At 34.3% G+C, this 13,983-nt stretch overlaps 1 protein-coding gene across 1 annotated transcript; it reads right to left on the reverse strand.

Moving 5' to 3' along the window:
• Positions 1–479: 479 nt before the first annotated feature.
• Positions 480–9,333, reverse strand: LOC132187805 (proline-rich receptor-like protein kinase PERK15). Its single transcript, XM_059602244.2, has 8 exons — positions 8,858–9,333; positions 5,777–6,307; positions 4,101–4,187; positions 3,934–4,004; positions 2,501–2,577; positions 2,184–2,331; positions 1,501–1,662; positions 480–1,245 (listed from the first exon to the last, which is right to left on the reverse strand). Exons 1-8 carry the CDS (start codon positions 9,159–9,161, stop codon positions 946–948), a joined length of 1,680 nt encoding a protein of 559 aa, XP_059458227.2. The 5' UTR covers positions 9,162–9,333; the 3' UTR covers positions 480–945.
• Positions 9,334–13,983: the final 4,650 nt, after the last annotated feature.

Below are 13,983 nucleotides of genomic sequence, written 5' to 3' on the forward strand. Positions count from 1 at the left end.
TAAGGAAACCAAAGACTCAAGTATGGTTGGAGGAGCACCCTAGTTGTATTTCGGAAACTGTCATTTTAGAGCAAATGGCTCTATGTTCGTAAGGCCTAGGCCTGTTTCTACTTTTTTTGGAATGAAATGCTTTATCATTTCCCTCAAAAAAAAAAAAAAAAAAAAAAAACAATGCACCAGCTTTAAATCTCAACGATTAAATGAATGCTATCCATTTTTTAACAAACCTAAGTAGTGTTGGGAACTTGCCACATGCCAACTCAGTCTAAAAATATTAACAACTTGCTTCATTAAGTAGAAGGAATGAGGTGTGATTTGAACGGTAGAAGACAAAGTCTCCTTGCATGACTGCCACATCATAAAGTCAGTGAACATGACAACCTGGATCACATTAAACATAAGAATTATACAGCCTAGATTCATCTCTGTCCTAATCGTCCTCTCAGTAGAGCTGTCCAACCATAAAAAAAATAAAAAAATAAAAAACATTCTATTTATAGATTAACTAACTATATTAGGGAAAAAAGAAAGAAAGAAATGATAGCAGATTATACAGATAATAGTCTGCCAATTAAGTAGTTGATGCAACATCTTGCCAACTCTAATCAGTTAAGCAAAAAAATTTACACAACTCAAATTTGGTTGCTTCAGTGTAGAGGATCAACCGTAAAGACATTATCTTATTTGCAAGGTTTCAACCACTCAATTACAGAAGACATTTTGAAGAACGAAGTATGCTACTTGAACAGCTACAACAAATCAAGCAGGGTTTTTTTTTTTTTTTTTTTTTTTTTTTTGTCAAAAATCAACTAAAACTACAGTTAAATAGTAGGGTTCTACTCTTGTTTCTCATGGTGGCATAATAATCTGCAAAATAGGAAATATTAATAATGGGGAGAAAGGCGGGCGGATTTACAAGAAAACTGGAAGCATCAAGCAAAAGATTTAACCAAAATCTGGGGCATCATTCTTGAGTTTCCCCAATTCCATCTCTTGGGTAGTTTGTTGGCCATCGCTACTTGAGACAGAATTGAGCATAGCAGACTCGCTGCTAGGTCCACTGTACTCACTAGTGCCTTGTTCTTGGCTTTCTAGTGCCATCTTTCTAAATTTCTTCAAGTCCTCCTTATACTGGCTAATCTCATAATCCGTGCTCTCAAACGAACCGAATGCTCTGCTGTGCCCAGGTTTCACTCCCTCATTTAGATCATCTAGAGAAAGGTTTCCTTCCAAAGCTCGAACTATCTGCTTTTATCAAGAATGGTATTAGGGTCATATGCCCATCATATAGAATAATTTGGCTTTTGAATGTTCAAATTGGAATATCTCAATTCCATAAATGTGCTGGTGAATTTGAACAAACCTATATTCCTTAAGTTTCACAAACAAATATTGGATATACAGTTCACAGACACGGCCAAGGAGCTTCATCTATAATTTTGGTTTTTGATTGATTAGACAAAGAGATCTATTTCAAAATTAGACCTTGATAGACTTTACCTGGCTCATTCTTGGCCGATGCCGAGCTGAATGGCGCACGCAAGCAGCAGCACAAGCAACCATTCGTGCCATTTCACTAGAGTTGTAATCATTCTGCAACCTCGGATCAACAAGAGCATCAAACTTTCCATTTTCTAAAGCTTGCGCGAGCAAAGGCCTTGCCTAAAAGACAGGAAAATGCACTTAGAATTATCCTCGTGTCCGCAGGTGCTGGAGGGCGTAATGAACGTATGGGAAAGGATATCAACAATTCCATACATAAAAAATTAAAAAAATTTAATACCCCAAGTTATAATGCCAACTATTTCTAGTACGTACCCATACTCTTTCCCACTGTCCGTTCTTTTAAAAGAGCAACATTTGCTGTTAAAGTACAGGCCAGTGTATATTCTCACAAGGATCTATAATGTGGGAAAAAAAGAAAAGAGACCTGAAATCAATAGGACAGACACACACATGCACCTATACACACAAACACACCCAATAGAACACCATGAAAGAATAATGGAAGAACTTCTGCTTTTCCCCCAAAGCCGTCAAAGATTTTCCAAATTCTTAACACAGAGGGCTGTTCCTGGATATTTCAAGAACCAAAAGATGATGTAAACATATCCCTTGACCATCTGATTACACCCATAAATATGAGGAATTATTAAAAAGTGCTTATGAAATAGCATACACACCCACTCAACCATGCTATCATCAGTGAAGGATTGAGTTTTATCAAGAGGTTGGCATCCGGTAATCAACTCCAAAAGTACAACCCCAAAGGAGAAGACATCTGACTTATAAGTGAGCTTTCCGCTTGCAGCATACTCTGGAGCCAAGTAACTGCATTCGGTGAATACGAGATTCATTCAAGATATAAACAATTGATTTTAAAATTATAAGAAAATGAAGCAACCAAACCATCATTGCTTTTAAGCATTTAGACTGTTTCAAAACTAGACTTCATGGCAGCACCATAGCTTTGTCTAAACAACACAGAAATGGATCTTACCCAAAGCTTCCCATTACCCGGGTGGAGACATGAGTATCAGTATCTAATGAAAACTTGGCAAGCCCAAAATCTGCAACCTGAACAAAAGATCCAGTTACATTATCATATCATAGAATTTAATTTTAGACAAGACCAGACAAAATTGAAGTTTTTCCATATAACTCATCATATGCAAACAGCAACTAGGCAATTAAATGACAAGGAAAACCTTATATTTTTTGTGAGTAGAGGAGGCAAAAGAGAATCAATAATTTTAATGGTCATGGCAGCTTGTTCTGGAAGTATTTTGAGCCATGACCAATCCCCACGGATTTAAATCTAGAACTTCAGAAACTCAATTGCAGATATAGATGGAGTAGCAAAAAGTCACAAGTAAATGCGCGCACACCCTAGGTGAAGCTAAGAGTTTATTTCGGGGAGGAAATTAGGTTGAATGAAAATCTAAAAAAAATGTATCATCTAACTATTCATTTATGAATTAATCTTCAAGTTCTTACAGAAACATGTTTTTTATAGCACCATCGAATTCGAAAAATTATAATATAACTGAATTAGTACATACAAAAATACATCTACTCAACTTTAAAATTCAAATGTACAAAAAGAAGAAAATTAATATCAATTATGTTAATTGTACTCAATGATCTTCTAGCAAATAAAAATAATATTATTTCACATAATCAGTTAATCAATCATCATAACTCAAAAGAAATGCTCAATGCTTACTCAATCAACTTCCAATATTCCAAAAGAGTAATATTATTCAAATAGTTTTTGATAAGTAGTATTATTCAAATAATTTTACAAATATACAAGGTATATATTTAGTAATTTAAAGCTTTTGCAACTACTTCACATTTGCAAGTTCTTTGAATTTGTGTCCAATCCTACTAAAAGAGGTAATAGAATATGAATATAAATCATAAATTTTAAAAAAATATATATATATATTTGAAAGCTCAAATTTTTTTTAAAAAAATATTTAAAAGCTTAAATTCAATTAACAAATGCAGGTGGGAAAAAAAAAAGATTGCAGCTCAAAGAAGAGAGACATTTTACAAAATTCAGAAGTACAAAAAATTCAAGCAAATTTTAATCAACACATGCACAACATTCAAGAAAATACACACAATTAGACAAAAAAATAACATTTTTTCATGATCCATATTTACTAAAAACCTAAAAAAGTCCCAATGTTTCCCTCTTTTCTATTCCTCTAATTTCTAAACAAATCGAAAATATAGAAAAAGATGCAACAAATCTTTTCCCATTCTTGACTCATTCTTATTTTTTTATCTGCAATTATTAAGGGCTGCTGGACTGAATTTTCATCTGTGATGTTTTCCTTCTTAAGTCTCCCTTGCAGACACTGACATGCATATACATATTTGGAACTTAACCAAGAATCATATGAAAAAATTAATAAACCCTACCTTTGCATCAAAGTTAAAATCAAGAAGAATATTAGCTGCCTTGATGTCACGGTGAATAATCTTGGGCTGACCTGAAGTTAAAATTAGCTCAAAAGGAGAGCGAACCTAAAACCAGAAAAAAATTATTAAGGTTTGCAATGTAAAGATTCTACAGAAAGGAAACTCACAGTCCTCATGCAGATATGTCAATCCTTTTGCAGAGCCTAGAGCTATTTTCATTCTGGTTGGCCAGTTCATAGTTGGTCTCTCCTTTCCTGCAATGCCATTTTTCTACAATAAAATGGTGTATAGTAGTTTGTGAAGTACAAATAAAGTTTCTCCCAAATCAAATTGTAGAAACCTCGATCTCAATCCTAACATTACTTTGTGATCCAACTAACCATTAAAACTCTAGGGTAGAGGATCTATTTGAATCCTAATTGAAATGACAACCAGAGGATATGACATGTGACTTTGAATAACCAAATAGGCTATTTTTACAATGTCTTTCTTACATAGGTTAATTGAAAGAGATGCTACACATACATCTATTGTACATATGCGGTCCATCTTTTTTGCAAATCAACCATTGTTGTGGGACCTACATGTCAGCATTGTGTATAGAAGTTGTTATATCAGCAATAGTGTCTTTACCCATGATAAATTAAAATTATTGTTGCCCCTAAATTTTGGATATAATCACCAGGTTTTTTTTTTTTTCTTTCTATATATATTTTTTTATGAATTGTTAAAGATATATGCCTAAGACAAATCTACTAACTAATTTTATCTATTTTATTCAAATGTTATAACTATATTATAGTCTCATCTTTATTATACTTATAGTACTTCAGGCGCTAATGAAACTATTTTAGTGAAATTTAATTGCCTCAATTCCGGTGCGATTGCACCAAAAATTGTAGTTCGTTTGGGATTTCCTTCTTGATCAATAACAACTGCAGCATTGTCATACTATCGTAGATGAACAACATACGTACAAGAGATGTAAAAAAAAGCACTTCTCTAATTAAAATAGGTCTTTGTCTCCCATACCAATAGTTTCAATCAATTCCCCTTTAAGCCAATACTCATTTAGAGACTTGTACCACTAACAAACACTTGAAAAACTAAATCAACAAATGATATTTCACATTGCATAAGATTTTTCATTTCTTCTTTATTTCCTCGACATTATATCGGATATCTAATCTGCTAAATTTGCTTATATTTTGACTGTATTTGAAAAAAAAAAATGTGTTCATAGAGATTTGTACATTAACTCAATGAAATTTTGTTATTTAACATCTATTTCAAAAGTATACTATTAAAAATAATTTTTTTTAATTGCATCTACTACTGCAACTACTAAATTCTTAATTCTTTTCTCTCTAGATATTCTCAGTTTAGCTTTTTTATAAGTTTATGAAGATTTATTATGTAAATTTTTTTTTCATTGTCATTCTTTCTATCTCAAGAAATCTTATAATGAATTGACTGGCTTACCAACGAATAATGTTAAGTTCCCTCTTTGCATCAACAAATATCCTGTTCCCGTATTCCAATCAAAACAATTGTAAAGATTGGAACCAACAAAGAATTATATTGGGGAAAGCATAACGTTTTGCTCTAACCTTTTAGGAAAGAGAAAAATTATGTTTGTAAGAACATAAGAGGCAGATAAATTTGATACCCAAGAACTACCAATATAAATTGGGGGGTGGGAGGTTAATCCTATTTTAACTCCCATAGTACTTCTAATCGTTCAAAGGACATGAATCACAACCTATCTCAAGGAAAAGAAATTCACAAAAGAAAAATCCAAGTTATAGATGAGACACAAAATATGGTCAGTCAAAGGACTTACCATGTAGATGAAAATCCAGGGTGGAGTTTGGAACAAACTCATAAACAAGCATTCTCTGTGCCCCAGAAATGCAGTATCCAACCAGTGAGACAAGGTGCTTGTGATGGACACGACCAATGACCTCAACCTCTGCACTAAATTCACGCTCTCCCTGTGCACTGCCAGATTTCAGCCGCTTAATTGCAACCACTTTCCCATTAGGAAGGACTCCTTTATGAACATAACCGAAACCACCTTGACCAAGAAGGTTGGCAGTGGAGAAACCATTTGTTGCCATGGCTAATTCCTCAGACGAAAATGTACTTTGTGAAAGACCTAAGGCATAGCCAGGGGAAGGTGGTGGGATTGGTTTCTCATAGCCCAAACTGCTACTTGCCGAAGAATGTGCAGGAGGAGTGGAGACTTGTAACAGTGGAAGACTTGATGCAACTCCAGGGGGAGGAGTTGGCTTGGGAAAAGATGTTACTTTACCATCTTTTGGTGGTGGAGCATTTTGTTGCCAATGCTGAGGTGCGCCACCAAAAGGGTCATCTGCAGAAACCAAGATCAGCAAGAAGCTGAATGAGCAGGCATGGTAAGATACCACAAAAAGTGGCAGTCACAAAATACATAACAACTACATCATAAAATCCAAGTAGATTGGCATCTCCTATAAAATTGAAATAACAGTATAATGTCTTCAATGAGATCCATTGTCCAACCAAAACATAATGATAAAAAAAGGGGAAAAGAAAATGAACAATTGAATGCAAATCCTTATGAGGCATGTAAAGGCTTTCAACATACAATTCCTTCAAGGCAGAGAGACATATAGCAGTGTGATCTTCCATCATAGTCAGTTTCATACTGCAAATCAAAAACCAATATATACAGTTCCATCTAATCATGCCTTCACTTCGTAAATCCACAAAGGAGTCACCAACCTTGCCTTTGTTGGATTTTTATAACTCATTCTTAGATCAAGCAACCAAATTACTGTGAATCATAGCTGGACGCTCTACCCCTAACAACCATCATAGGAAATTTATTCCTCCATAATCTGCAGTTTCAAGGCATTGTAAAGAGGCTCTTACCCCCATTAAACTTTCATAACTGTTCAATTGGCAATTTTATAGATGTCACCCACCTGAAACTTCTCTCGGGCACCTCTACCGTAGTTTGTCAGTTGGTCAATTTACTGGAAACCTAATCCTTTGAGGTTGATAACCACAACTTTGTCAATCATGTTATGTAGCAAAGTTGACTCATAATACTAACTTCAACTCTAGCGTATCAATTTTTAGTTTTTTCCATAAGGTTCAAAATATAATTGTGGCCTTCACTAAATGGTATACAGTTTAATAAATATATCCAGAGATTTGTTAAATACTGGGCTGAAAATTTTCTCTTTCATGATCATCTTCACTTCAAAGCTCCGACCACTAGGCCTAACACAGTATAGCACAATTTTGTAGACTGCCATTCTTATAGTTCTCTGGTTACCTTATACATACATCTTCCCTGAATTCAATCCCTAATTAAGCTTCAGTGATAGTTGCCTGTGGGACAGAGGGAGTAATACTTAAAAAACACATACTCATGCACATTTAGTAAGTAAACTTGGGGCGGAATCCCTACATGGTTAATATGGTGGGTTCGGGACAATCAAGGAGAAAATACTTGGAAAACTTATTGTCTATATCTAAGTGTGTATGTGACACTATGCTTTTTGTTCATCTATAAATTTTGTATGTGCATATCCAAAAAGGTGTTCCTTGACGTGAGTCGTTACTTATGCACTGATAGAATAATTCAACATACTACACTCTCATCCTACCCCCACCTCACTGGGCTGATGTGACAATACACATTAGCCATTAGATTTTTTATTTTTTAATAAGGGTTGATGGCCATTGTTACATCACCCAATAGAATGAGGGTGAGATGGGGGTGTAGTATGTAGCATTACTCATACTGATAATACAATTTTGTTAATTAAGAGAAAGGATGAAAGTAAAATGCAAGACGAGAATGATGAAGTGATGTCTCCAAAATCCAAATATATTATCAAATTACCATATACATATGAATCCAAGCCATACATTGAAGTCTTCGAATATTCTGACATATGTGAATTAAATGGTATGTTGACTAGAGCAGGCAGGAGATATTTTATTACATTATTCATATATGATTTTTCTAGATGAACTTATGTGTATTTAATGAAAATAAAAAAAATGTGGCCCTTGGCATATTCAAACTTTACAAATATGAAGTAGAAAATAAAAATACTTAGAACCGAAAGAGGTGCTAGAAGGCCACCATCAAAAGTAAAACATGAAATCAGTAGAACTATGAAGAGAACTGTAAGTCTGTGAGTGTCATAAAGTGATGACTTTTGAGAAGCTGAATTGGCCAATTTTTGGAGTAATGTTGTCAACCCTAGTAGTTACGAAAGGGCACTTGCATGTCGCAAACACAGAACCAAGTCAAATTTGCATTATCCAACAACAATAGTCCTCTTCTAGTCAGAATACATAAGTAAGTTCCATAATTAAGCTCTAACAAAAAACAAAGACCTTTACTCTATCACCAAATGCGCATTTCCATGGCAAAATCCAGATCCCAAATCTCTACTTCAATATGAAAGACAATCTAAGAGGGTCGTACGAAACCCAGAAAATTCTATTAAAATGACAAAGGTTTATTCATTCCCTTTCACGTGGCGTTTCAACACCAAGTTATCAAAGCAACATGGAGCATTGCCAAAATCATAAAAAATTAGCTCTAAATCGGTAGATCTCAATATACTGTATTTAAAAAATTTAAAAAAGATTGCTCAAGTTCTAACCAAATTCAAAAACACAATCAATTTCCCTGGAAAACTTAAATACCACCCCATCGTTTTTTCTCAAAACAAGATAGCGTTATGCATAAAGACCAAATACCTATATCTATGGAACTATATTAGTCCATAAAATAAGCCAAAGCCTTACAATTATAAAAATAAGATAAAATAAAAAAGTAGGCAAAACAACAACAAATAAATATAAACTAAAAATTACGACAAAATTAACCATACAAATAAAACAAGAACCTCACTTTTAGGATGTTGTGGAGGACCATCGGAGTGAACATTATCATGTCGGCTCCTCCGATTCCTCCTCCTATAAAAAATGACGAAAATGCACACGCCCACAAGCACAATTAACCCTCCTATTCCTATCCCCACTATCAGCCCCACCAGCGTCCCCGTCGCCAAGCCCACTTTCGGCGGCGGCCCCAGAGGAAGCAATGGCGGCAGAGGAGGAGGAGACGACTGCGAAGACTCCGGTGTCAGCGGCGGAGGCGGAGAACTTGAATTAGAGGTGGCGTTGGTCGCCGGAGCAGTCTCTGGAGACGACATCGCCGGAGAGATATCCGGCGATGTTCAGTGTTTCGATTTGGCCTAGGTTCTTGTGTGTACACACGTGTGTTTTTGCTCTGTGCGTGTGTGAAAAGCACAGCAGTGAAAGAAAAGATAGAAGAATAGTTGGGGTCACATAGCTTGGCACATAGCTTGCTGAAGAAGAAGAATATGGTGGGCCCCCCGGGCATTGATTATAGAATTTCGTTACAATGTCGTTTTGGCGTTGCCGTCGTTTATTTTTTGCGTTTTTATCTTGACGACATAAAGAAGGTTTGTCCGTGGAACTGTGGGAGATATGTCCGAATCACGAAGATGCAAATCCAATTACTTTACTTAAATCACTGCTGACGGCTAATATATATTCTATGCGACGAGCCCATAAGATACGAGTCTGTACTCGAGCTGAAAGACGTCAATCTGAATCATGCCCCGATGATCAACAAATACCGCTCAGACAGTCAGAGGCTAATATAATATTTGATGAAAGGCCATAACCCAGCTGAAATGTTACCGTTGAAAGCCTATAACTCAAACTCATAAGACAGTAAGACACCGTTGAAAGACCGCTGGCACCCCGTAGTCGGTCTTAGATGTATCATGTCGGCAAGGTGATAAGCCAACGACTATATTATATGATGTTGGGAAATTGACATCCCAACGCAGGTTGATCACTAATCCCATATCATATCTTGCCCGAAAGATGTCGATTATGCCGAGGTCGAAAAGTCGACGATCATATCATAAAAGATTGTAGTAGTAGGCCTAATCATCGTTAAATTATAAGGCACGAGGAAACAAGTTTAATTAAATAAAATTGTTTATTTACTGATTTATTTTAAGAAAAATTAGACATACGTACAATTGTTTACATGCATACTTTTAATTATTGTTATTTATCATGCACATGCAAGGACATAAGTTGCGTTGAATATTGGGGTGACCCGCTTTATTATGCATGACTAATTTTTGTTTTTTCTTTTTTGAAAACATAACATGAATGAAACAGATCGTCACAGAAACATGACAATACCGTAGTATGCCATGAACCTATGCGTTAACCAGGTAGACAGTATAAATGTGTCTAGCAATTAGTGGTGGAGCCAGATAATTATTATTTGTAGGGGCCAAATTAAAAATATGATAAACATAATTTAAAATAAAAATTGAGCAATTCACACAATATATGTATCACAAAAAAAATATCTATAAAAGTTCATAAATATGCGCTAAAATTGATATATTATATATGTAACATGTCGGCACTAATACAAAAATACAAAAATTGTCTAGAACTGCACTTTACGATCTCTTAAAAAACAAAATAATCAAGCATTGAATTTAAATTGAAGCTCCCAGTAATTTCTTTTTCAATATAGAGAACTAAAGTATTTGCAAGAAAAACATCTTTCATTTTGTTACGAAGTCTTGTTTAAACAATTTTTATAGTTGAAAATGTTCGTTCGATAGTTGTTGTAAACACTGGAAGAGTCTAAATAAAACAAATCAATCTATCAATAAGGTATTATGTCTTTAATTTTTATATTTTTGTCAATCCTTGACATAATTCTGCAATGGAAGACAAATTTTGTAATGTCGAATCATTAAGGACATCAAATTCAAAATACCCTAACTCACTACTACAAAAAAAAAGTGTGTTTTTGACATGGCAAACACTAACCCACTTTTTGCCACGTTAGTAATTAATGACATAGCAAAAGTGCCACGTCAATAAAAATTTTATTGACTTGTAAAATGCGCCATGTCAAGAATGACTGACGTGTCATTTTGACATGTCAATAATTGTTGACGTGGCATTGTGACAAGTCAATAATTACTGACGTGTCATTTTGACACGTCAATAATTATTGACGTGTCACAATGCCACGTCAACAATTATTGACACATCAATAATTATTGACTTGTCACAATGCCACGTCAACAATTATTGACGTGTCAAAATGACACGTCAGTAATTCTTGACGTGTGAAAATGACACGTCTCTTGACGTGTCCTTTTAACACGTCAATAATTTTTGACGTGTTATTTTCACACGTCAATAATTAATGCCGTACAATAATAACACGTCAAGAAATTCTTGATGTGTCATTTTCACACGTCAAAAATTACTAACGTGCTACTATTTTACACGTCAAAACTAAATTAATTAATAATATTAATTATATATTTAAAAAAAATTAAGGTAACAAAATTTAATTGGTATATATATATATGTGTGTGTGTGTAATTATATATATAACATTGTAGTTTAGGGTTTTTTTTTTTTTTTTTTTTCTCTATATATATAATGAATATTTTAATTAGAATTAAATAACTTATTGAAGAGAAATTAAATTGAATTTTTAGGGCTTTAAATTAAATGTCGTCATATATTTCGGTTTAAGTGTTGCAAACTTAACTAAACTTGTAATTACTTTGTACAACTTCAATTCAGTACAAACTAATTAATTAGTTCATTTCTGTAAGAGATATATTCAAACCCATTAATTAAAATTTTATAAAATTCTTGAAGTACTTCAATAATTTTATAAAATTCTAATGGGTTCGAATTATATGCTTATAATTATAATAAGGTGCTTAACTATTAAATTTAAATGCAAAGCTTTCACAATACAAAAACTTAACATTGACAATTTTTACTATCAACCAATATTGAATATGATTTTCGTAGGCTTATAATTATTATAAGGTGCTTCATTAATTATTATGCAATGCTTTCACAATACGAAAACGGCTCGTTGATAATTTTTAATATCAACCAATGAATATGATTTTTGTTTATTTGTTTGGATTACAACACGTACGTGCTTTAATAACCAAATATTTCTCAATTTTTTGTACAGCATCTAATTACCCAAATCTGACCAGCTGGAGCAAAACTTGTCACTATCTAGCTAGTAACACTCTTATGCATTAGCCATTAAATGTTTATAGACAATGATAAATATGTACATATTTAGTGTGGTTTGTACTATTTAATTTATTTTGAAAAAATTATTATTATTATAAACTTAAGAAGTAAAGTGTTTTTTAGTATTAACAATCTAGAATATTAATAAATATACGTGTTCCTTTAGTCTTAAGCATATAGTATTTTTAAAAAAAATAAGTGATCATATCATTTTTTTTCTCTTATATAAACACTAATTAGTTTGTAGGAAAATATATATTAATAATATTTTCAATTATTTTTCTTGACGTGTCACTTGTAATTCTTGACGTGTCTAGAAGTAACACGTTAAAAAATTCTTGACGTGTTACATGTAGCACGTCAAGAAATTAAATTTCTTGACGTGCCACTCATGACACGTCAAGAAATTCTTGACGTGTCACTTGCAGACACATCACAAGTCCTTCGTGTTGTCCACCTAATCACACATGAACATAATGTACTTAGTCCTGTTATAGTACTCAATCTCAAGTATTTTCGTTAACTTTCCGTAGTACGTTTCGCCATCAACAGTCGGCACGCACACGCTGCTGTTCTAAGTCATCTTTCCGGCATTATATGGAAGAGTGCGAAACAGCTTGCCGTTAACTACATATCTATTGTATTTGACTGCTGACTCCCTCGGCTCTTTACAATACATTACAATTTGTCACCAAGTTCCTTCCTGCATCGATCGTCCAATCGATCGACCTGTGAGTATATTACGTACAATGGAAAAAGCAAAGTTAGTTTGTTTAGTTGATATGAACCAGAAGCAAATATACTCCGACAATTCTTTTGTTAAACATCACATTAATCTTACGTAGTCACGGTACCAATCGTAGAACTGCTCATAAAGTTGGGTTTCCAATTGATTTTCTATCGTTCGCCCCCTATTGCATGATTGCCTAAGCGTATCCTTGTGCATCCTACAATTCGAAATTAGTTTCATTATAATTCAAAATTAATGGTGGAAGTTGATTGAACATACATATGCCAGTGAAAGACCTCGATTTACGTCCGCAGTTGAAGGAACTCATTCGAGTTAAACATAATATACTAGTGAATTTGTGTCAATGTGATACGGTCGAGTCCGACTCGTTTTCTATGTCCCTTTGAACCATCCGGATTTCTTTGGGTCCTATTGTGAAATGTTGATGCGTTATCTAAATGCCTTAAAGATAACGTCACCAACTCAGTTGCTATGTAGCCCTCCGCAATGCCGCCCTCAAGAGCCGCTTTGTTGTGCACATTAGACTTGAACCCTCCATGGCTCCTGCATATGAACATCGATCAGTCAATCATTTCAGTTAGTAATTGTCTTGTATTGAAGTGAAAAATAAAATCACGAATATCCGTAAACAAATTTTACTTATCTCCCAGATACATCCACTTATACTGCACCGGTCCATCGAGTCGGCATTCACGAACAAGATGCGCGACCATATGAACCATGCTGGTAAAAACGCTGGAGGGAATACCTAGGGCTGGCAAAATAGGTCTGCAGGTTGACTCGTTTATGACTCGCGGGTACCCGCGACCCGTTTAAGGTATACCCAAACACGACCCTTTTAGTTAACGGGTCGGCCCCACCAGACACAACACGACACGGGAATTTTCATGGGTCACCCAACACGACCTGTGAGAGCCGTTTAAAATAATGGGTCGCGCCAGGTCAACACGACCCGTTTAATTAAAAAAGTGATTTGTTTTTGTTTTTAAATGAAATAATAATAGTTTTAGCAATTATCTCTTGAAATTAAACTCCTAGTAGGCTAGCAGCACCAAATCACTTAATAGTTATAAGTTAATAGGCTTAATTGTCTAATAAAAAAAAACAAAAAAAAAAAACTACATCATCATTACAAATTT

This window comes from Corylus avellana, chromosome 6, assembly GCF_965113065.1.
Source record: "Corylus avellana chromosome 6, dhCorAvel1.hap1.2, whole genome shotgun sequence".
Taxonomy (NCBI): Eukaryota; Viridiplantae; Streptophyta; class Magnoliopsida; order Fagales; family Betulaceae; genus Corylus; species Corylus avellana.